The 21,440-nt window shown below is 45.5% G+C and overlaps 1 protein-coding gene across 1 annotated transcript; it reads right to left on the reverse strand.

Annotated features, from left to right (window-relative positions):
* Window positions 1–966: 966 nt before the first annotated feature.
* Window positions 967–21,287, reverse strand: LOC133405980 (L-rhamnose-binding lectin SML-like). Its single transcript, XM_061683114.1, has 13 exons — window positions 21,211–21,287; window positions 20,835–20,944; window positions 20,724–20,768; window positions 20,486–20,618; window positions 19,720–19,831; window positions 3,686–3,743; window positions 3,222–3,254; window positions 3,065–3,133; window positions 2,824–2,959; window positions 2,045–2,154; window positions 1,934–1,978; window positions 1,696–1,828; window positions 967–1,078 (listed from the first exon to the last, which is right to left on the reverse strand). The coding sequence occupies exons 2-13, from the start codon at window positions 20,911–20,913 to the stop codon at window positions 967–969; spliced, it is 1,065 nt and encodes a 354-aa protein (XP_061539098.1). The 5' UTR covers window positions 20,914–20,944; window positions 21,211–21,287.
* Between the last annotated feature and the right edge of the window lie 153 nt (window positions 21,288–21,440).

The raw sequence follows: 21,440 nt of genomic DNA on the forward strand, positions 1-21,440 counted from the left end.
ATTCGCTAAAAACAAAGTTTAGTTTGGACATTACATTTGTCTTTGTAGTGTATTCAATTAAATATAGGTTGAAAATGATTTGGAAATAATTTTCTGTTTTTATTTACACTTAACACAACGTCCCAACTTCATTGGAATTGGGGTTCTAAAAATCCATGATGCACAGAATCCGTAATAGGTGAACCACAATATAGCAAGGAATTACTGTACAAGGATTCCACCCACCACCAGCAATATGTTTCAACTGTTTGAGTTGTAAATACGAACTATGCACGATAAACTAGTTTACACTTAAGTGCAAGAATACATCACGTGGCATTTGACCCCCTTCCAGTAGCGCTCGGGCTCACACAGTACAACATTTCTGCATCCATAGGAGCATGACGCTGTCCCCCAGCACTTCAGAAAACGGGTCGTTAAAAACAAAGCGCAATAGCAGCAGGATCTGTGAAGATTGACTCATTCCAATTAAACAGGTCAAAGGCTGCAGTCTTTAATATAGTGGGGGAAATGCTACATTTTTCCTTGTGACAAATTATATCCCTCCCCAAAAAAAAAAAAAAAAAAAAAAAAAAAAAAAAAAAGTTGAAAACATTTAAGTCACTTTTACACGCAGAGCTTGTGGGACCCACTTCATGCAACACTGGCTTTTAGTCAAAGGAAATTATAAAGTGTCAGAACTTATGGGTGCATCGCGGAACAGCTAATAGGCTCTTCCAAAGCATCTTTGAGGTAAAGAAACAATGTTTCCCCAGTTGAACAAGTAGTGAGGTTTGACACTCATTTAATGATCAGTTTATTGAAACAATAGACCCAAACGACAGGACTACCTTTGGAGGGCTTATTCGCAGGCTCTGCAAAAAGGACAAAAGTCAAATTTTTTGTGCACTCAAAAAAGTTTCATATTGATTGTGTTAATTTTAAAAGCAACTGTAAATTAAAGTATCTTGTAATGTATAGTACCAACTACTTACATGTACATGTGTAAGCAATCTCCAAGTACTTGTAGGTGCCTTCACAGGGGTCTCCAAATACTGTGTTGCTGGCTGTTATCTTGCAGCTGGTTTTCCCATCGCACCTATGAATGAAGGCTTCGTTTTGCTAAAACTATTTACAGATAATTGCAACTGTCAAGTATTGTCAAAAAAATAAAATAATCCTAAAAACAGCATGACAGTTTTACTCTATTCCTACAGGTGGGAGCAATGTTTATTAAAAAATTTTCAAAAGTGACTGCTGCACACAGGAAACAGTCATCTGAATCAGGTTGGCAACTGACCCAAGCAACCCAACAGTGAGAATGGACTACTCAAGCTGCACATTTAGCCAAAATGGTAATGAGATCTTCCTTGGACCACATGCCACCTATTTATAGCAAAGTGCATAAACAGTTCTGCAACAAATTAATTTCTATGCCACTTACCCTGTTCAGCGGGAAGGGTGAGCGAGCGCATATCCCAGCAGGGTACACAAGCATTCACACAAGGACAATTATTTAGAGTCTATTAACCCAAAGAAGGTAGCGTGCCAAGGCAATACCCACACAGGTAAGGCCGACCAAAGATTCGAACCGTTGATTGAGGACGACGTTCTAAATCTGCACCATGAAAACTGTTCCAGTCAAATTTCTACCAATTACATAGCCCCACGAAGTCAAAAACAGGCTGGCATTTCTTTCCAAGTGTGCTACTGTACCTTCTGGCGACAAGGTCAGTTGGATGCAGGCATTCTGTATTTTCTATCTGGCTCAGGGGCCGTCTGTATGTGCACGTGGTCCGGTCACGGCGTCCGTAATCAGCACCGTAGACCAAAATAGTACGTCCTAAATCTGCATCAAAATGAGTGGGGAGATGAGGAAAAAAGTAAAATTAAAAATAGTGTAGAATCAAAACAGCCAACTACAATAGGCGTTGATCAAAAAGTTCAGTCTCACCACAATACAAATGTGCCTCTGACGACTCACACGCCACCACAGTAACTGTAAATTAAAAGCATATTAGATATTAACTTTTACCTCTCTTTTTCCATGACACCTGTGACATACTTGCAGGCAAGCAGGTGAAGTTGGTCTGCAAATATTTTGCGGTGCCAGCACAGGGATCTGGAGTGCGGAAATCCTCCATGATCAATTCACACGATGTCTTTCCATTGCAACTGCAGACAAATGGCATGAAGAAACATAAGGCAGTGTTAGCGCAAACCCCAGCTTACATGCTTAAGTGATCTAAGATCATTCTTTGGCTGTTCTAGTCAGTCATTTTTCTAATACAAATTATTTAGACTTAAAATGCCTTCTTTCACCCCCCCCCCCTCCTATTTTTTTAAGTGCACTTTTTTCAGGTCAGCTGCAGCATATCTTAGCAGACAAAGAGGCAGGGGTAAACACTGTACTGGTGACAACCAATTGAACAGGAAAATAAAGTCAGCGAAGGACAATTTTGAGTCACCTGTTAAGAATTTTCTGCTTTATGAGAAGAAACTGGAATGCAGAGATCACATGCAAATTGTGCACAGAAGGGCTTTGAAGAGATTCAAACCTTGAACCTCACCCACAACAGTGAGGCACATGTGCCAACTGTTCAACCACCCTGTGGCCATTATAGTTTAGCCAAGTCTCTTACACCGACGAGCTCGTTTCACCATTATCCGCTGTCACCGATTTGATAACTGCCTGTTCAATTACAGCAAAATGCAGTGACAGATCTGGTGTTGTCATGGCAAGTTATAGCATAGCAACAAGTTAGGTCACTGTTAAATGCATCCACGTTTAAACCAAAACCAGGTTTACAGTTAATGCTTGCCAAATAAGCCCAACGCATGTACTTTGTCTTGAGGTTGTCCACGGTGCCTTGGCGAGCGCACTGCAAGTTAGCCAGGTGCTGCGGAGGGTTGCCCTCAGCACAGAGCAGAGCGCTTGTGCGACCATACAAAGCTTGGTCCACGCTGATCACTCCATGTTCTGGAAGTGAGTGACAGCAATTAAATGTGGCACCATTTGCAATTTCAGTCAGTGAAGGTCTTGTGATTGAAATGCACCATAAAAGACAAAAGGCTGAACTCTTACCACAGTATAGGCGATGGATGCTCAAAGGGTACCAATCACAGGTGGTCACTTGCTCTTCAGAATCAACAACTGCAGAAAGAAATGCCATTGTATGAATAGGGAGTTAAACAAGGAAATGTACTGCATTTATATGTTGGACATGAACTTCGATAGTCACCTGCTGTGAGGAGCAAACAAGTTGCTGCCAGCACTGGAAAATAAACAGCAATTTAGAGTGAGAAAATTGTGGCCACCGGCATTTTTGACTGAATTAGTTCTACTCATTTGTGGCTGGGTGGTGTTTATTATGAACAACAACCTGCTACATTTGTCATTTTGACGAGACTAATAGATTTAACTTTATGGATCATTTCATTCAGTGCATTTATTTTGCCCAGGGTCATACTTACACAGGCGAGAAAAGTGATTTGTGTGGGAAGACAAGATGATGATGTTAGGGTAAGTTATATATTATGAAGCTACAGAGCTTCAAAAACCTAATTTAGCCACATCCAGATTATTGTTGGCGATTCTCAAATTTACTAAAATTGCCCCCCCCTCCTAATTCTTCTTCTTCTTCTTCTTGAACTCAACAACTGCCTTGGAAGTTGGAACAGATTTGTTTCAAAAGTGAATACTCACGCAGCGCTGAGCGAAGTGTGAAGCAGGAGAACATGTTTAGACGATGCGGTCGGTAGCACTAACGCTGTTCAAAGGAGGATCGGACGTTTTTATAATGACTGCAAGGCTTCCACCCAAGCTGCTCATCAAAAGCCACGCCCCCTCACCACGCCAGCCTTAATTGCAGCATGCATGTCTTCAATAAAGTCTGTAATGGATGCATTTATTTTACAGTAGAGTGACAGTCACAAGACATACAGTAAATCCTGAAGGAGCCATTTATCAATAGTGCTCATCATGACTGAAATATAATTCATGGTAATAAAATTAATTTAACCATTTTTACTTTATTTTTATTTTTTGTTGTTGTTGTTGTTTATTGTTATGCAGGGCCACCGAATGACTGCGGTCAAGCCAGCCTCCACTCGTAAAGTAGCAGTCAAGCCAGCAGCCCCTAATTTTGTTCCCAATAACACGGACGTCAATGATCTTCGGTTAAGGAATGCAACCAGCAAGGTTAATTTGAATCTTGAGATGCATAAAAAAAATGTAGTTTATTTGATGTCTTACGAAAAATAAATGGTAAATAGAATGCACTTATATAGCACTTTATCGACATCATCACAGTGCCCAAAGCGCTTTACAAAGCCTCACATTCATAAACGTGCCTCAGTGGAGAGGGTTTGATCCTCTACGAGGAAACTCGTGGATATTCTGGGCAGCTGTCCCAACGTGGCCCTGGTGCAAGTTTACGACAACACCAACAATTACTCAATCTGCACTTTAAGCCAAAATGTAGTAGGATCTTTGGTCCATGCAGTGCCCACTTATAGTTTCTCAGAAATCAGTTTTATGCATTTATTTTAAAAAAATAATTATAATAAATAAATAAATCCACTTTCCACAACAACTTTTGCTCATTGGAGAGGGTTAGCTGGTGCAAGAGGCAGAGTAGACCTTGAGCTAATATTCAAACAACCATACACACCTACGGACAATTCGAGACCCCTTTCTCACTGGCGGCGATATCGCCGTGACTCTCAAGACTGAATCCAAAATATTGCTTGCGCTCTCACCAAGAAGACGTCTCTTAAGACTTCGGGAAACAAGGTGATAACCGATTCACTCACCAGCAAAACCGGATAGTTTCCAGGAGACGCAAGTCGCCATCCATCCATCCATCCATTTTCTACCGCTTATCCGGGTCGGATCGCGGGGGCAGTAGCTTTAGCAGGGACGCCCAGACTTCCCTCTCCCCAGCCACTTCATCCAGCTCTTCCGGAGGGATCCCGAGGCGTTCCCAGGCCAGCCGAAGGACGTAGTCTCTCCGGCGTGTCCTGGGTCATCCCCGGGGTCTCCTCCCGGTGGGACGTGCCCGGAACACCTCACCGGGGAGGCGTCCGGGAGGCATCCGAATCAGATGCCCCAGCCACCTCATCTGGCTCCTCTCAATGCGGAGGAGCAGCGGCTCTACTCTGAGATCCTCCCGGATGACCGAGCTTCTCACCCTATCTCTAAGGGAGAGCCCGGACACCCTGCGGAGGAAACTCATTTCGGCCGCTTGTATCCGGGATCTCGTTCTTTCGGTCACGACCCACAGCTCATGACTATAGGTGAGGGTAGGAACGAAGATCGACCGGTAAATTGAGAGCTTAGCTCCTTCTTTACCACAACGGACCGATACAAAGGCCGCATCACTGCAGACGCTGCACCGATCCGTCTGTCGATCTCCCGTTCCATTCTTCCCTCACTCGTGAACAAGACCCCAAGATACTTGAACTCCTCCACTTGGGGCAGGATCTCATCCCCGACCCGGAGAGGGCATGCCACCCTTTTCCGACTGAGGACCATGGTCTCAGATTTGGAGGTGCTGATTCTCATCCCAGCCGCTTCACACTCGGCTGCGAACTGCTCCAGTGAGAGTTGGAGCTCACGGTTTGATGAAGCCAACAGAACCACATCATCAGCAAAAAGCAGAGATGCAATACTGAGGCCACCAAACCGGACCCCCTCTACGCCTCGGCTGCGCCTAGAAATTCTGTCCATAAAAGTTATGAACAGAATCGGCGACAAAGGGCAGCCTTGGCGGAGTCCAACCCTCACCGGGAACGATTCCGACTTACTGCCGGATATGCGGACCAAACTCTGACTCCGGTCGTACAGGGACCGAACAGCCCGTATCAGGGGGTTCGGTACCCCATACTCCTGAAGCACCCTCCACAGGACTCCCCGAGGGACACGGTCGAACGCCTTCTCCAAGTCCACAAAACACATGTAGACTGGTTGGGCTAACTCCCATGCACCCTCGAGGACCATGCCGAGGGTGTAGAGCTGGTCCACTGTTCCACGGCCAGGACGAAAACCACACTGCTCCTCCTGAATCTGAGATTCGACTTCCCGCCGGACCCTCCTCTCCAGCACCCCTGAATAGACCTTACCAGGGAGGCTGAGCAGTGTGATCCCCCTGTAGTTGGAACACACCCTCCGGTCCCCCTTCTTAAAAAGGGGGACCACCACCCCAGTCTGCCAATCCAGAGGCACTGTCCCCGATGTCCACGCGATGTTGCAGAGGCGTGTCAACCAGGACAGCCCCACAACATCCAGAGCCTTTAGGAACTCCGGGCGAATCTCATCCACCCCCGGGGCCCTGCCACCGAGGAGCTTTTTAACTACCTCGGTGACCTCAAACCCAGAGATAGGAGAGCCCGCCTCAGAGAACCCACACTCTGCTTCCTCATGGGAAGGCATGTCGGTGGAATTGAGGAGGTCTTCGAAGTATTCTCCCCACCGACTCACAATGTCCCGAGTCGAGGTCAGCAGCGCCCCATCCCCACTATACAAAGTGTTGGTGGTGCACTGCTTTCCTCTCCTGAGACGTCGGATGGTGGACCAGAATTTCCTCGAAGCCGTCCGGAAGTCTTTCTCCATGGCCTCACCGAACTCCTCCCATACCCGCGTTTTTGCTTCAGCGACCACCAGAGCTGCATTCCGCTTGGCCAGCCGGTACCCATCAGGTGCCTCAGGAGTCCCACAGGCCAAAAAGGGCCAATAGGACTCCTTCTTCAGCTTGACGGCATCCCTCACCGTTGGTGTCCACCAACGGGTTCGGGGATTGCCGCCACGACAGGCACCGACCACCTTACGGCCACAGCTCCGGTCGGCCGCCTCAGCAATGGAGGCGTGGAACATGGTCCACTCGGACTCGATGTCCCCAGCCTCCCCCGGAACATGAGCAAAGTTCTGTTGGAGGTGGGAGTTGAAACGCCTTCTGACAGGGGATTCTGCCAGACGTTCCCAGCAGACCCTCACAATACGTTTGGGCCTGCCACGTCGGACCGGCATCTAAGGGCACCCTTATGCTTGAACATGGTGTTCGTTATGGACAATCCATGACGAGCAAAGAAGTCCAATAACAGAACACCGCTCGGGTTCTGATCGGGGGGGCCGTTCCTCCCAATCACGCCCTTCCAGGTCTCACTGTCATTGCCCACGTGAGCATTGAAGTCCCCCAACAGAACAATGGAATCCCCAGCGGGAGCGCTCTCCAGCACCCCCTCCAAGGACTCCAAAAAGGGTGGGTACTCTGAACTGCTGTTTGGTGCATAGTCACAAACAACGGTCAGGACCCGTCCCCCCACCCGAAGGCGGAGGGAGGCTACCCTCTCGTGCACCGGGCTGAACCCCAACGTACAGGTGCCGAGCCGGGGGGCAATAAGTATACCCACACCTGCTCGGCGCCTCTCACCGTGGGCAACTCCAGAGTGGAAGAGAGTCCAACCCCTCTCGAGAGGACTGGTACCAGAGCCCGAGCTGTGTGTGGAGGCGAGTCCGACTATATCTAGTCGGAACTTCTCGACCTCACACACCACCTCGGGCTCCTTCCCTGCCAGAGAAGTGACATTCCACGTCCCTAGAGCCAGCTTCTGTAGCCGGGGATCGGATCGCCCGCCTTCGGCCACCGCCCAGCTCACACTGCACCCGACCCCTATGGCCCCTCCCACAGGTGGTGAGCCCATGGGAAGGGGGACCCACGTTACCCTTTCGGGCTGTGCCCGGCCGGGCCCCATGGGTGCAGGCCCGCCCACCAGGTTCTCGCCTTCGAGCCCCACCACCAGGCCTGGCTCCAGTGGGGGGCCCCGGTGACCCGCATCCGGGAAAGGGAAAACGAAGTCCATTGTTTGTCGTCATCATTAGGGGTCTTTGAGCCGTGCTTTGTCTGGTCCCTCACCTAGGACCTGTTTGTCATGGGTGACCCTGCCAGGGGCATAAAGCCCCAGACAACTTAGCTCCTAGGATCACTGGGACACACAAACCCCTCCACCACGACAAGGTGACTGCTCAAGGAGGGGGCAAGTCACCATGTGGGTGTTTATTTGATTTCGGGCACTTTTGATTTTCGTTTTTCTCAAAAATAAAATGTCACAAAAACTATATATACCTACCGTACCTTAATTGGCATCTTTCTGTGAGTCAGAATCTGTTCATGTCCATATATATTGATTTAAGATTTTTTTTTTTTTTTTTGATTTGGTCTTTTTGACAGATACCCAAGAGAAATGTCATAACCGCCACAATGGCATATTGATGAAAAATTGATTAATCTTGTGATGTAATGACATGTGATGGTAATGACATTTCAAAGTTTTTACCTAACTGTGCTATGCTGGTAGAGTTAGCTTAAATGTTTCTTTTAGCTAGCTTGTCCTGTACAACATTTTTATATGATTATCAAGTTTTTACAGGAAAATATTTAAACATATTAACACTACAAATCATTTGGTAATGACATGCAATAAAAATATGTGACTTAAAGGTACAAATGAGGAAAAAACTTACTCTTCCAGTTACCGAAATGTCTGACTTCTATCTGCCCGAGCATGTGCTTGAGTGACGAGACAAAATGACACAGGGAATTCAATAATCAGATTTTGAATAAACTTTATTGATCTGACATGGTCAATGTGGCGGTACTCACAGCAACTTTAAGGGACAGACATATTATAGTAAAAATAAAAGACAGAAATGGAAATGTTTTGTATATACGATGAGAAATCATTAATTCTATTATATTTGAAGGAATTTATGATAAAAGTTACACCATTTTAGCATTTTTTTAGTAGAAAGATAGAGCTTCATATATCCAAACCCTGTGCTAGGTACAGGGTGAAAACTGTAAAATACCACCATAAAACCACTCAAAAAATGTCCAAATATACTAATATTAACATGCAATTTTAAACAACAATTATAATCAGGCACGCCCACTGCTGGTTATTGAAAAAATCTATTTAAATATTTTTTCATTAAATTTTACATCAAGGACACAAAAAGCCCTGTAATAAGAGAATAATAATAATAAAAAAAACACCTGTCTAGTCTCCAGGGGCCTCATGTACAAAAGGTGCGTACGCACAAAAACGTGTCGTACGTTCTTTTTCACTGCAAAGTTCAGACGTATCAAGAGTGACATGACCGTGGAAATGTGCGGCGCCTCACGCCAACTGCATGGCTGGCGTACGCACGTTTCTGCAGCTTTTGGTGCTTTGGCGACACTTAGAGGTGCTGATGGGAAACTGTTACCATAAATCTGAACACCAGAGACACATGAATAATTAGCACTGATGAACAATTCATACCCGACAACATTTGATTTCAACAATGCAATTGAGATAAGGACTGAGAATTCAGTGTAGTGTAGATTACTGTATAACATTTGTTATGAGTTCTAAGAGGGTAAGAGAGCAGCTGACTCTCTTGCTCATTTTCCTTTTTTTCTGATCACGTAGAGATCGGCATTTCAGGTGCAGGGTTCATTTAAATATGATTTGCATATTCAAGTGTGGGCGTGGGCAGGGAAGAGTTGGCTACTCCAACATGTGCGCTCATTTCCATGTTGATTGGAATGCACTAAAGGAAATGTGCTTGGATTCATGAGTACGCAGAGTTTCATACATCGGAATATTTTTGTGCGTATGACATTTGCTGGATTTGAGTGTACGTCATGTTTTAGGAGGAAATCCACGCAAGTCTTTGGACATGAGGCCCCTGGAGTTGTTTTGCGATACCAAGGGGATTATTTTGGGGTGGCTTTGGCTCAGTAGGTAGAACACGTTTGAATCCCTGCTACGACTGTCCACATGTCGAAGTGTCCTACTGCAAGACACTGAACCCGACTTTGCTCCCAGTGGGCCTGGCAGCGCCTCGCATGGCAGCAGTCGCCCGTTGGTTTATGAATGTGAGACTTTGTAAAGCGCTTTGGGCTCTGTGATGATGTCGATAAAGTGCTATATAAGTGCAGTCTATTAACCATTTATTTTTCCGAAGACATCAAATAAACTACTTTTTTTTTATGCATCTCAAGATTCAAATTAACCTTGCTGGTTGCATTCCTTAACTGAAGAGCATTGACGTCCGTGTTATTGGGAACAAAATTAGGGGTGGCTGGCTTGACTGCTACTTTACGAGTGGAGGCTGGCTTGACCGCAGTCATTCGGAGGCCCTGAATAGCAATCAACAACGACAAAAAAAAAAAGTAAAAATGGTTAAATTAATTTTATTACGATTAATTATATTTCAGTCTTCATGAGCACTATTGATAAATGGCTCCTCCAGGATTTACTGTATGTCTTGTGACTGTCACTCTACTGTAAAATAAATGCCTCCATTCCAGACTTTATTGAAGACATGCATGCTGCAATTAAGGTTGATGCGGTGAGGGGGCGTGGCTTTTGATGAGCAGCTTGGGTGGAAGCCTTGCAGTCATTATAAAAACGTCCGATCCTCCTTTGAACAGCGTTAGTGCTACCGACCGCATCGTCTAAACATGTTCTCCTGCTTCACACTTCGCTCAGTGCTGCGTGAGTATTCACTTTTGAAACATATCTGTTCCAACTTCCAAGGCAGTTGTTGAGTACAAGAAGAAGAGGGGGTGGGGGGCTATCTTAGTAAATTTGAGAATCGCCAACAATAATCTGGATGTGGCTAAATTAGGTTTTTGAAGCTCTGTAGCTTCATAATATATAACTTACCCTAACGTCATCATCTTGTCTTCCCACGCAAATCACTTGTCTCGCCAGTGTAAGTATGACCCTGGGCAAAATAAATGCACTGAATGAAATGATCCATAAAGTTAAATCTATTAGTCTCGTCAAAATGACAAATCTAGCAGGTTGTTGTTCATAATAAACACCACCCAGCCACAAATGAGTAGAACTAATTCAGTCAAAAATGCCGGTGGCCACAATTTTGTCACTCTAAATTGCTGTTTATTTTCCAGTGCTGGCAGCAACTTGTTTGCCCCTCACAGCAGGTGACTATCGAAGTTCATGTCCAACATATAAATGCAGTACATTTCCTTGTTTAACTCCCTATTCATACAATGGCATTTCTTTCTGCAGTTGTTGATTCTGCAGAGCAAGTGACCACCTGTGATTGGTACCCTTTGAGCATCCATCGCCTATACTGTGGTAAGAGTTCAGCCTTTTGTCTTTTATGGTGCATTTCAATCACAAGACCTTCACTGACTGAAATTGCAAATGGTGCCACATTTAATTGCTGTCACTCACTTCCAGAACATGGAGTGATCAGCGTGGACCAAGCTTTGTATGGTCGCACAAGCGCTCTGCTCTGTGCTGAGGGCAACCCTCCGCAGCACCTGGCTAACTTGCAGTGCGCTCGCCAAGGCACCGTGGACAACCTCAAGACAAAGTACATGTGTTGGGCTTATTTGGCATGCATTAACTGTAAACCTGGTTTTGGTTTAAACGTGGATGCATTTAACAGTGACCTAACTTGTTGCTATGCTATAACTTGCCATGACAACACCAGATATGTCACTGCATTTTGCTGTAATTGAACAGGCAGTTATCAAATCGGTGACAGCGGATAATGGTGAAACAAGCTCGTCGGTGTAAGAGACTTGGCTAAACTATAATGGCCACAGGGTGGTTGAACAGTTGGCACATGTGCCTCACTGTTGTGGGTGAGGTTCAAGGTTTGAATCTCTTCAAAGCCCTTCTGTGCACAATTTGCCTGTGATCTCTGCATTCCAGCTTCTTCTCATAAAGCAAAAAAATGTCTTAACAGGTGACTCGAAATTGTCCTTCGCTGACTTTATTTTCCTGTTCAATTGGCTGACCGTACAGTGTTTACCCCTGCCTCTTTGTCTGCTAAGATATGCTGCAGCTGACCTGGAAAAAAGTGCACTTAAAAGAGGGGGGGGGGGGTTTAAAGAAGGCATTTTAAGTCTAAATTATTGGTATTAGAAAAATGACTGACTAGAACAGCCAAAGAATGATCACTGAAGCATGTAAGCTGGGGTTTGCGCTAACACTGCCTTATGTTTCTTCATGCCATTTGTCTGCAGTTGCAATGGAAAGACATCGTGTGAATTGATCATGGAGGATTTCCGCACTCCAGATCCCTGTGCTGGCACCGCAAAATATTTGCAGACCAACTTCACCTGCTTGCCTGCAAGTATGTCACAGGTGTCATGGAAAAAGAGAGGTAAAAGTTAATATCTAATATGCTTTTAATTTACAGTTACTGTGGTGGCGTGTGAGTCTTCAGAGGCGCATTTGTATTGTGGTGAGACTGAACTTTTTGATCAACGCCTATTGTAGTTGGATGTTTTGAGACTACACTTTTTTTTTTTCCCCTTATTTCCCCCCCCCCCCCCCCCCTCTCATTTTGATGCAGATTTAGGACACACTATTTTGGTCTACGGTGCTGATTACGGACGCCGTGACAGGACCACGTGCACATACAGACGGCCCCTGAGCCAGATAGAAAATGCAGAATGCCTGCACCCAACTGACATTGTTGCCAGAAGGTACGGTAGCACACTTGGAAAGAAATGCCAGCCTGTTTTTGACAACTTCGTGGAGCTATGTAATTGGTAGAAAATTGAATGGAACAGTTTTCATTTTGATTGCGGCTGGCATGGTGCAGATTTAGAACGTCTTTCTCAATCAACTGTTCGAATCTCTGTTCAGCTTTACCTGTGGGTATTACCTTGGCACGCTACCTTCTTGGGTTAATACTCTAAATTGTCCACAGGTGTGAATGCTTGTATACTCTTCAACCTGTTCAAGGTGCACCTTGCTGGGATATGCTCTAGATCACCCTTTCCCCTGAACAGAATAAGTGGCAGAGAAATGAGTTTGTTGCGGAACTGTTTATGCACTTTGCTATAAACGGGTGGCATGTGGTCCAAGGAAGATCACATTACCATTTTGGCTAAACGTGCAGCTTGAGTAGTCCATTGTCACTGTTGGGTTGCCAACCAGATTCAGATGACTGTTTCCTGTGTGCAGCAGTCACGTTTGAACAATTTTTTTTTTTAATCAACATTGCTCCCACCTTTTAGGAATGGAGTAAAACTGTCATGCTGTTGATTTTAGGATAATTTAAAAACATTTTTAATGACAATACTTGAACGTTGCAATTATCTGTGTAAATAGTTTTAGCAAAACTAAGCCTACGTTCATAGGTGCGATGGGAAAACCAGCTGCAAGATAACAGCCAGCAACACAGTATTTGGAGACCCCTGTGAAGGCACCTACAAGTACTTGGAGGTTGCTTACACATGTACATGTAAGTAGTTGGTACTATATTTTGCATTACAAGATGCTTTTTAAAATAACACAATCTGAAACTTTTTTTGAGTACATAAAACATTTGACTCTTGTTCTTTTTGCAGAGCCTTGGAATAAGCCCTCCAAAAGTAGTCCTGTCATCGTAATTTGAGTCTTGTTTCAATAAACTGATCATTAAATGAGTGTCAAACATCACTACTTGTTCAACTGAAGAAACTGCTTCTCTTCCTCATTTATCAAACTCACAGCTTCACTGGGAAACCTTTACTTGAACATTTGTAAAGGCAAACCTTACTAAAAGGTTGACAGTGCCGCATTAAGTCAAAGGAAGTCTGAAGACTTGAGACTGGATTGTCTCGAGGCACAGATCTGGGAAAGGGTACAAACTATTTGTAACTGAAAGTTTTGAACCGCCTTTTGGGGCTTTTTAAAACTTTTATTCCAATGATACAAGCGTTTAATTGTTATTGCTAAAGTAAAAGGGTTACTGTGAGACGTACGCTGTCAACAAACAAATCTTAGCGCTCAGTCCAACTAAGCTTGCGCACGAAACGGGTATTTTGCTTGTCCGTTTTGATTTTATTTTTATTTTTTTTAGGTTAGAAAATGGTTATTTTAACATACCAAAAACAATTTAGTGATATGGTGAATTACAACCTCAATTCCAATGAAGTTGGGACATTGTGTTAAATAAAAACAGAAACAATGATTTGCAAATCTACAACCTATATTTAATTGAATACACTACAAAGACAAGATATTTAATGTTCAAACTGATAAACCCTTTTAGCAAATCATTAACTTAGAATTTTATGGCTGCAACACATTCCAAAAAAGATGGGACAAGGTCATGTTTACCACTGTGTTACATCACCTTTTCTTTTAACAACAATCAAATGTTTGGGAATTGAGGACACAAATTGTTGAAGCTTTGTAGCTGGAATTCTTTCCCATTCTTGCTTGATGTACAGCTTCAGCTGTTCAAAAGTCTGGGGTCTCCGTTGTCGTATTTTATGCTTCATAATCCGCCACACATTTTCAATGGGAGACAGGTCTGGACTGCAGGCAGGCCAGTCTCGTACCCGCACTCTTTTACTACAAAGCCACGCTGTTGTAACACGTGCAGAATGTGGTATGGCATTGTCTTGCTGAAATAAGCATGGGTGTCCATGAAAAAGACATTGCTTGGATGGCAGCATATGTTTCTCCAAAACCTGTATGTACCTTCCAGCATTAATGGTGCCTTCACAGATCTGTAAGTTACCCATGCCATTGGCACTAAATCAGCCCCATACCATCACAGATGCTGGCTTTTCAACTTTGTGTCCATAACAGTCCAGATGGTTCTTTTCCTCTTTGGCCCAGAGGACACGACGTCCACAATTTCCCAAAACAATTTGAAATGTGGATGCGTGGGACCACTTTACCATTTTGCATCAGTCCATCTTAGATGAGCTTGGGCCCAGAGAAGCCGACGGCATTTCTGGGTGTTGTTGATAAATGTTTTTTTGATTTGCTTACGGTGGTAGCACCGAACTGTATTTACTGACATTGGTTTTCTGAAGTGTTCCTGAGCCCACATGGTGTAATCCTTTACACATTGATGTCAGTTTTTGATTCAGTGCTGCCTAAGGGATCGTAGGTCACGGGCATTCAATGTTGGTTTTCGGCCTTGCCGCTTACATGCAGTGATTTCTCCAGATTCTCTGAACCTTTTGATGATGATATGGACCGTAGATGATGAAATCCCAAAATTCCTTGCAATTGTACGTTGAGGAACATTGTCCTTAAACAGTTTGACTATTTTCTCACGCACTCGTTCACAAAGAGGTGAACCTCGCCCCATCTTTGCTCGTGAATGGCTGAGCAATTCATGGAAGCTCCTTTTATACCCAATCATGGCACCCACCTGTTCCCAATTAGTGTGTTCACCTGTGGGACGTTCCAAACAGGTATTTGATGAGCATTCCTCAACTTTCTCAGTCTTTTTGCCACATGTCCCACCTTTTTTGGAAAGTGTTGCAGCCATAAAATTCTAAGTTAGATGATTATTTGCTAAAAACAAGTTTCAGTTTGAACATCAAATAGCTTGTCTTTGTAGTGTATTCAATTAAATATAGGTTGAACATGATTTGCAAATCTTCCCATGGGTTAACCACCTGTAGGAGGGGCCATAGGGGTCGGGTCCAGTGTGAGCTGGGCGGTGGCCGAAGGCAGGGACCTTGGCGATCCGATCCCCGGCTACAGAAGCTGGCTCGAGGGACGTGTAATGTCACCTCTCTGGCAGGGAAGGAGCCCAAACTGGTGTGTGAGGTCGAGAAGTTCCGACTAGATATTGTCGGACTCGCCTCCAGACACAGCTTGGGCTCTGGTACCAGTCATCTCGAGAGGGGTTGGACTCTCTTCCACTCTGGAGTTGCCCACGGTGAGAGGCGCCGAGCAGGTGTGGCTATAATTATTGCTCCCAGGCTTGGCGCCTGTACGTTGGGCTTCACCCCGGTGGACGAGAGGGTAGCCTCCCTCCGCCTTCGGGTGGGGGGATGGATCCTGACTGTTGCTTGTGCCTATGCACGAAACAGCAGTTCAGAGTACCCACCTGTTAGATATATCGTAGAACTTATCATTTATTTGCTTAGCTTGCATGAGTATTATGGACAATTTTTAGGAAGAAAGATGTCTCGTTTAAGAAGATGACTCAGCAGGAATCATCAGAGAGAAGGACGTGGCCGGAACGTGGCAGGTTTTGGTGCCATGTTTTCACCTTGAAACCCTCCCCTTAGTGTGTTGTGTCTTGTAAACTTAGAAACCTCCCTATTTTCAAATAAATGCAGGAGCGACGGGAGAGATTGTTTAGAGCATGTTGAGAGGCTGTAACCTGAACAATCTCCCATGCGCCCTCCTCATGAGTAAAGAGACCAGCGTCTTCATTCCTTTTGTGTCTATTCATTATAATGTTGGGTAAGATAAATCCAACACCACCCTTTTTGGAGTCCTTGGAGGGGGTGCTGGAGAGCGCTCCTGCTGGGGACTTCAATGCTCATGTGGGCAATGACAGTGAGACCTGGAAGAGAGTGATTGGGAGGAACAGTCCCCCCGACCAGAACCCAAGCGGTGTTCTGTTATTGGACTTCTGTGCTCACCACTGATTCTCCATAACGAACACCATGTTCAAGCATAAGGGTGTCCACACGTACACTTGGCACCAGGACACCCTAGATCGCAGTTCGATGATTGACTTTGTGGTCGTGTCATTGTCACCCGTGACACTCGGGTGAAGAGAGGGGTGGCGCTGTCAACTGATCACCACGTGGTAGTGAGTTGGCTCCGATGGTGGGGGAAGATGCCGGTCCGACGTCGCAGGCCCAAACGTATTGTGAGGCTCTGCTGGAAATGTCTGGCGAAATCCCCTGTCAGAAGGAGTTTCAACTCCCACCTCCGACTGAACTTTGCTCACGTTCCGGGGGAGACAGGGGACATCGAGTCCCAGTGGACCATGTTCCGCGCCTCCATTGCTGAGGCAGCCGACCAGTGCTGTGGCCGTAAGGCGGTCGGTGCCTGTCGTGGCGGCAATCCCCGAACCCGTTGATGGACACCAACGGTGAGGGATGCAGTCAAGCTGAAGAAGGAGTCCTATTGGGCCTTTTTGGCCCGTGGGACTCCTGAAGCAGCTGATGGGTACCGGCTGACTAAGCAGTATGCAGCTTTGGTGGTCGCTGAAGCAAAATCTCAGGCATGGGAGGAGTTCGGTGAGACCATGGGGAAAGACTTCCGGACAGCTTCGAGGAAATTCTGGTCCACCATCCGGCGTCTCAGGAGGGGGAAGCAGTGCACCATCAACACTGTGTATAGTGGGGATGGGGCGCTGCTGACCTCGACTCGGCACGTTGTGAGCCGGTGGGGAGAATACTTCGAAGACCTCAATTCCACCGACACGCCATCCCATAAGGGAGCAGCGTCTGGGTTCTCTGAGGCAGGCTCTCCTATCTCTGGGGTTGAGGTCACCGAGGTGGTTATAAAGCTCCTCGGTGGCAAGGCCCCGGGGGTGGATGAGATTCGCCCGGAGTTCCTCAAGGCTCTGGATGTTGAAGGGCTGTCCTGATTAACACACCTCTGCAACAACACGTGGACATTGAGGACAGTGCCTCTGGATTGGCAGATTGGGGTGGTGGTTCCCCTTTTTAAAGAACTATAGGGGGATCACTCTCCTCAGCCTCCCTGGTGAGGTCTATTCAGGGGTGCTGGAGAGGAGAACTTGAATCTCAGATTCAGGAGGAGCAGTGTGGTTTTCGTCCTGGCCGTTGAACAGTGGACCAGCTCGACACCCTCGGCAGGGTCCTTGCCCAACTAGTCCACGTGTTTTGTCGACTTGGAGAAGCGATTCGACCATGTCTCTCGGGTGGTCCTGTGGGGGGTGCTTCGGGAGTATGGGGTACCGAACCCCCCGATATGGGCTGTTCGGCCCCTGTACAACCAGAGTCAGAGTTTAGTCCGCATATCCGGCAGTAAGTCGGACTCGTTTCCAGTGATTGTTGGACTCAGTCAAGTCTGCCCTTTGTCACTGATTCTGTTCATTACTTTTATGGACAGAATTCCTAGGCACAGCTGAGGTGTAGAGGGGTCTGGTTTGGTGGCCTCAGTCCTGCATCTCTGCTTTTTGCAGATGCTGTGTTTCTGTTGGCTTCATCAAGCCGTGACCAACTCTCACTGGAGCAGTTCGCAGCTGAGTGTGAAGCAGCACCTCCAATTCTGCGACCATCGCCCTCAGTCAGAAAAGGGTGGCGTGCGCTTTCCAGGTCGGGGATGAGATCATGCTCCAAGTGGAGGTGTTCAAGTATCTTGTGGTCTTGTTCACGAGTGAGGGAAGAATTGAACGGGAGATCGACAGGCGGATCGGTGCAGCGTCTGCAGTGATGCGGACTTTGTATCGATCCGTTGTGGTAAAGGAGGAGCTAAGCCAAAAGGCGAAGCTCTCTATTTACCGGTCGATCTACGTTCCTACCCTCACCTATGGTCACGAGCTGTGGGTCATGACCAAAAGAACAAGATCCCGAATCGAAGCGGCCGAAATGAGTTTCCTCCGCAGGGTGTCCGGGCTCTCCCTCAAAAATAAGGTGAGAACCTCGGTCATCCGAGAGGATCTCCGAGTAGAGTTGCGGCTCCTCCACATCGAGAGGAGCCAGATGAGGTGGCTGGGGCATCTGATTCGGATGCCTCCCTGGTGAGGTGTTCCAGCCATGTCCCATTGGGAGGAGACGACATCCTTCGGCTGCCCTGGGAACGCCTAGGGATCCCCCCAGAAGAGCTGGGTGAAGTGGCTGGGGAGAGGGAAGTCTGGGCGTCCCTGCAAAAGCTACTGCCCCTGTGACCAGACCTCAGATAAGTGGTAGAAAATGGATTTGCAAATTTTATTCAGTTTTTCTTTACGTTTAACACGTCCCAACTTCATTGGAATTGTAAAATCCATGATGCACAGAAGCCGTAATAGGTGAACTGCAATATAACGAGGAATTACTGTACAAGGATTCCACCCACCACCAGCAATATGTTTCAACTAATGTTTGAGGTGTAAATACAAACAATGCGTGATAAACTAGTTTACACTTAAGTGCAAGAATACATCACAGGGGCATTTGACCACCTTCCAGTAGCGCTCAGGCTCACGCAGTGCATTGCATTTCTGCATCCATCGGAACATAACGCTGTCCCCCAACACTTCAGAAAACAGGTCGTTAAAAACAAAGCGCAAATAGCAGCAGGATCTGTGAAGATTGACGCGTTCCAATTAAACAGTTCAAAGGCTGCAGTCTAATTGTGGGGGAAATACATTTTTCCTCATGAAAAATGACACCCCCCCCTTCAAAAAAAAAACTACAAATATTTTGGTCAAATTCCAGACCCATATGCAGTTTTTCCCCAATCACAAAGGTCAGCTGAAATTAAGTTCAATGTTGCACTAGAATAAAAATAAAAAATAAAAATAAAAAAAAAAAAAAATAGTTTAAAATCTCCAAAAGGCAGTTCAAAACTTAACCCATGGGAGGATTTGCAAATCAAAACAGTTACAAATAGTTTGTACCCTTCCCCAGATCTGTGCCTCGAGTCTACAGAACTCCTTTCACTTAATGCGGCACTGTCAACCTTAATTTAGTAAAGGTGTGCCTTTACAAATGTTCAAGTAAGTTTCCCAGTGAAGCTGTGATTGATAAATCAGGGAGTGGGAGGAGAAGGGAAAAAAAAAAAAAAAAAAAAAAAAGCTGTTTCTTCAGTTGGACAAGTACAGTGATGTTTGACACTCATTTAATGATCAGTTTATTGAAACAAGACTCAAATTACGATGACAGGACTCCACTTTTGGAGGGCTTATTCCCAGGCTCTGCAGAAATGACAAAAGGCAAATGTTTTGTGCACTCAAAAAAAGTGTTAATTTTAAAAAGCATCTTGTAATGCAAAATATAGTACCAACTTACATGTACATGTGTAAGCAACCTCCAAGTACTTGTAGGTGCCTTCACAGGGGTCTCCAAATACTGCGTTGCTGGCTGTTATCTTGCAGCTGGTTTTCCCATCGCACCTATGAACGTAGGCTTAGTTTTGCTAAAACTATTTACACAGATAATTGCAACGTTCAAGTATTGTCATTAAATGTTTTTAAATTATCCTAAAATCAACAGCATGACAGTTTTACTCCATTCCTACAGGTGGAAGCAATGATTAAAAACAGTTCAAAAGTGACTGCTGCACACAGGAAACAGTCATCTGAATCTGGTTGACAACTGATCCAAGCAACCCTACAGTGACAATGGACTACTCAATCTGCACGTTTAGCCAAAATGGTAATGGGATCTTCCTTGGACCACATGCTTATAGCAAAGTGCATAAACAGTTCTGCAACAAACTAATTTCTATGCCACTTATCCTGTTCAGGGGAAAGGGTGATCTAGAGCATATCCCAGCAAGGTGCACCTTGAACAGGTTGAAGAGTACACAAGCATTCACACCTGAGGACAATTTAGAGTATTAACCCAAGAAGGTAGCGGGCCAAGGTAATACCCACAGGTAAAGCTGAACAGAGATTTGAACCGTTGATTGAGGAAGACGTTCTAAATCTACACCATGCCAGCCGCAATCAAAATGAAAACTGTTCCAGTCAATTTTCTACCAATTACATAGCCCCACGAAGTTGTCGAAAACCGGCTGGCATTTCTTTCCAAGTGTGCTACCGTACCTTCTGGCGACAATGTCAGTTGGGTGTAGGCATTCTGCGTTTTCTATCTGGCTGAGGGGCCGTCTGTATGTGCACGTGGTCCGGTCACGGCGTCCGTAATCAGCACCGTAGACCAAAATAGTACGTCCTAAATCTGCATCAAAATGAGTGGGGAGATGAGGAAAAAAGTAAAATTAAAAATAGTGTAGAATCAAAACAGCCAACTACAATAGGCGTTGATCAAAAAGTTCAGTCTCACCACAATACAAATGTGCCTCTGACGACTCACACGCCACCACAGTAACTGTAAATTAAAAGCATATTAGATATGAACTTTTACATTTCTTTTTCCATGACACCTGTGACATACTTGCAGGCAAGCAGGTGAAGTTGGTCTGCAAATATTTTGCGGTGCCAGCACAGGGATCTGGAGTGCGGAAATCCTCCATGATCAATTCACACGATGTCTTTCCATTGCAACTGCAGACAAATGGCATGAAGAAACATAAGGCAGTGTTAGCGCAAACCCCAGCTTACATGCTTAAGTGATCTAAGATCATTCTTTGGCTGTTCTAGTCAGTCATTTTTCTAATACCAATAACTTAGACTTAAAATGCCTTCTTTCTCTGGTGTTGTCATGGCAAGTTATAGCATAGCAACAAGTTAGGTCACTGTTAAATGAATCCACGTTTAAACCAAAACCAGGTTTACAGTTAATGCTTGCCAAATAAGCCCAACGCATGTACTTTGTCTTGAGGTTGTCCACGGTGCCTTGGCGAGCGCACTGCAAGTTAGCCAGGTGCTGCGGAGGGTTGCCCTCAGCACAGAGCAGAGCGCTTGTGCGACCATACAAAGCTTGGTCCACGCTGATCACTCCATGTTCTGGAAGTGAGTGACAGCAATTAAATGTGGCACCATTTGCAATTTCAGTCAGTGAAGGTCTTGTGATTGAAATGCACCATAAAGACAAAAGGCT

Source organism: Phycodurus eques, chromosome 1 (assembly GCF_024500275.1).
Source record: "Phycodurus eques isolate BA_2022a chromosome 1, UOR_Pequ_1.1, whole genome shotgun sequence".
Taxonomy (NCBI): Eukaryota; Metazoa; Chordata; class Actinopteri; order Syngnathiformes; family Syngnathidae; genus Phycodurus; species Phycodurus eques.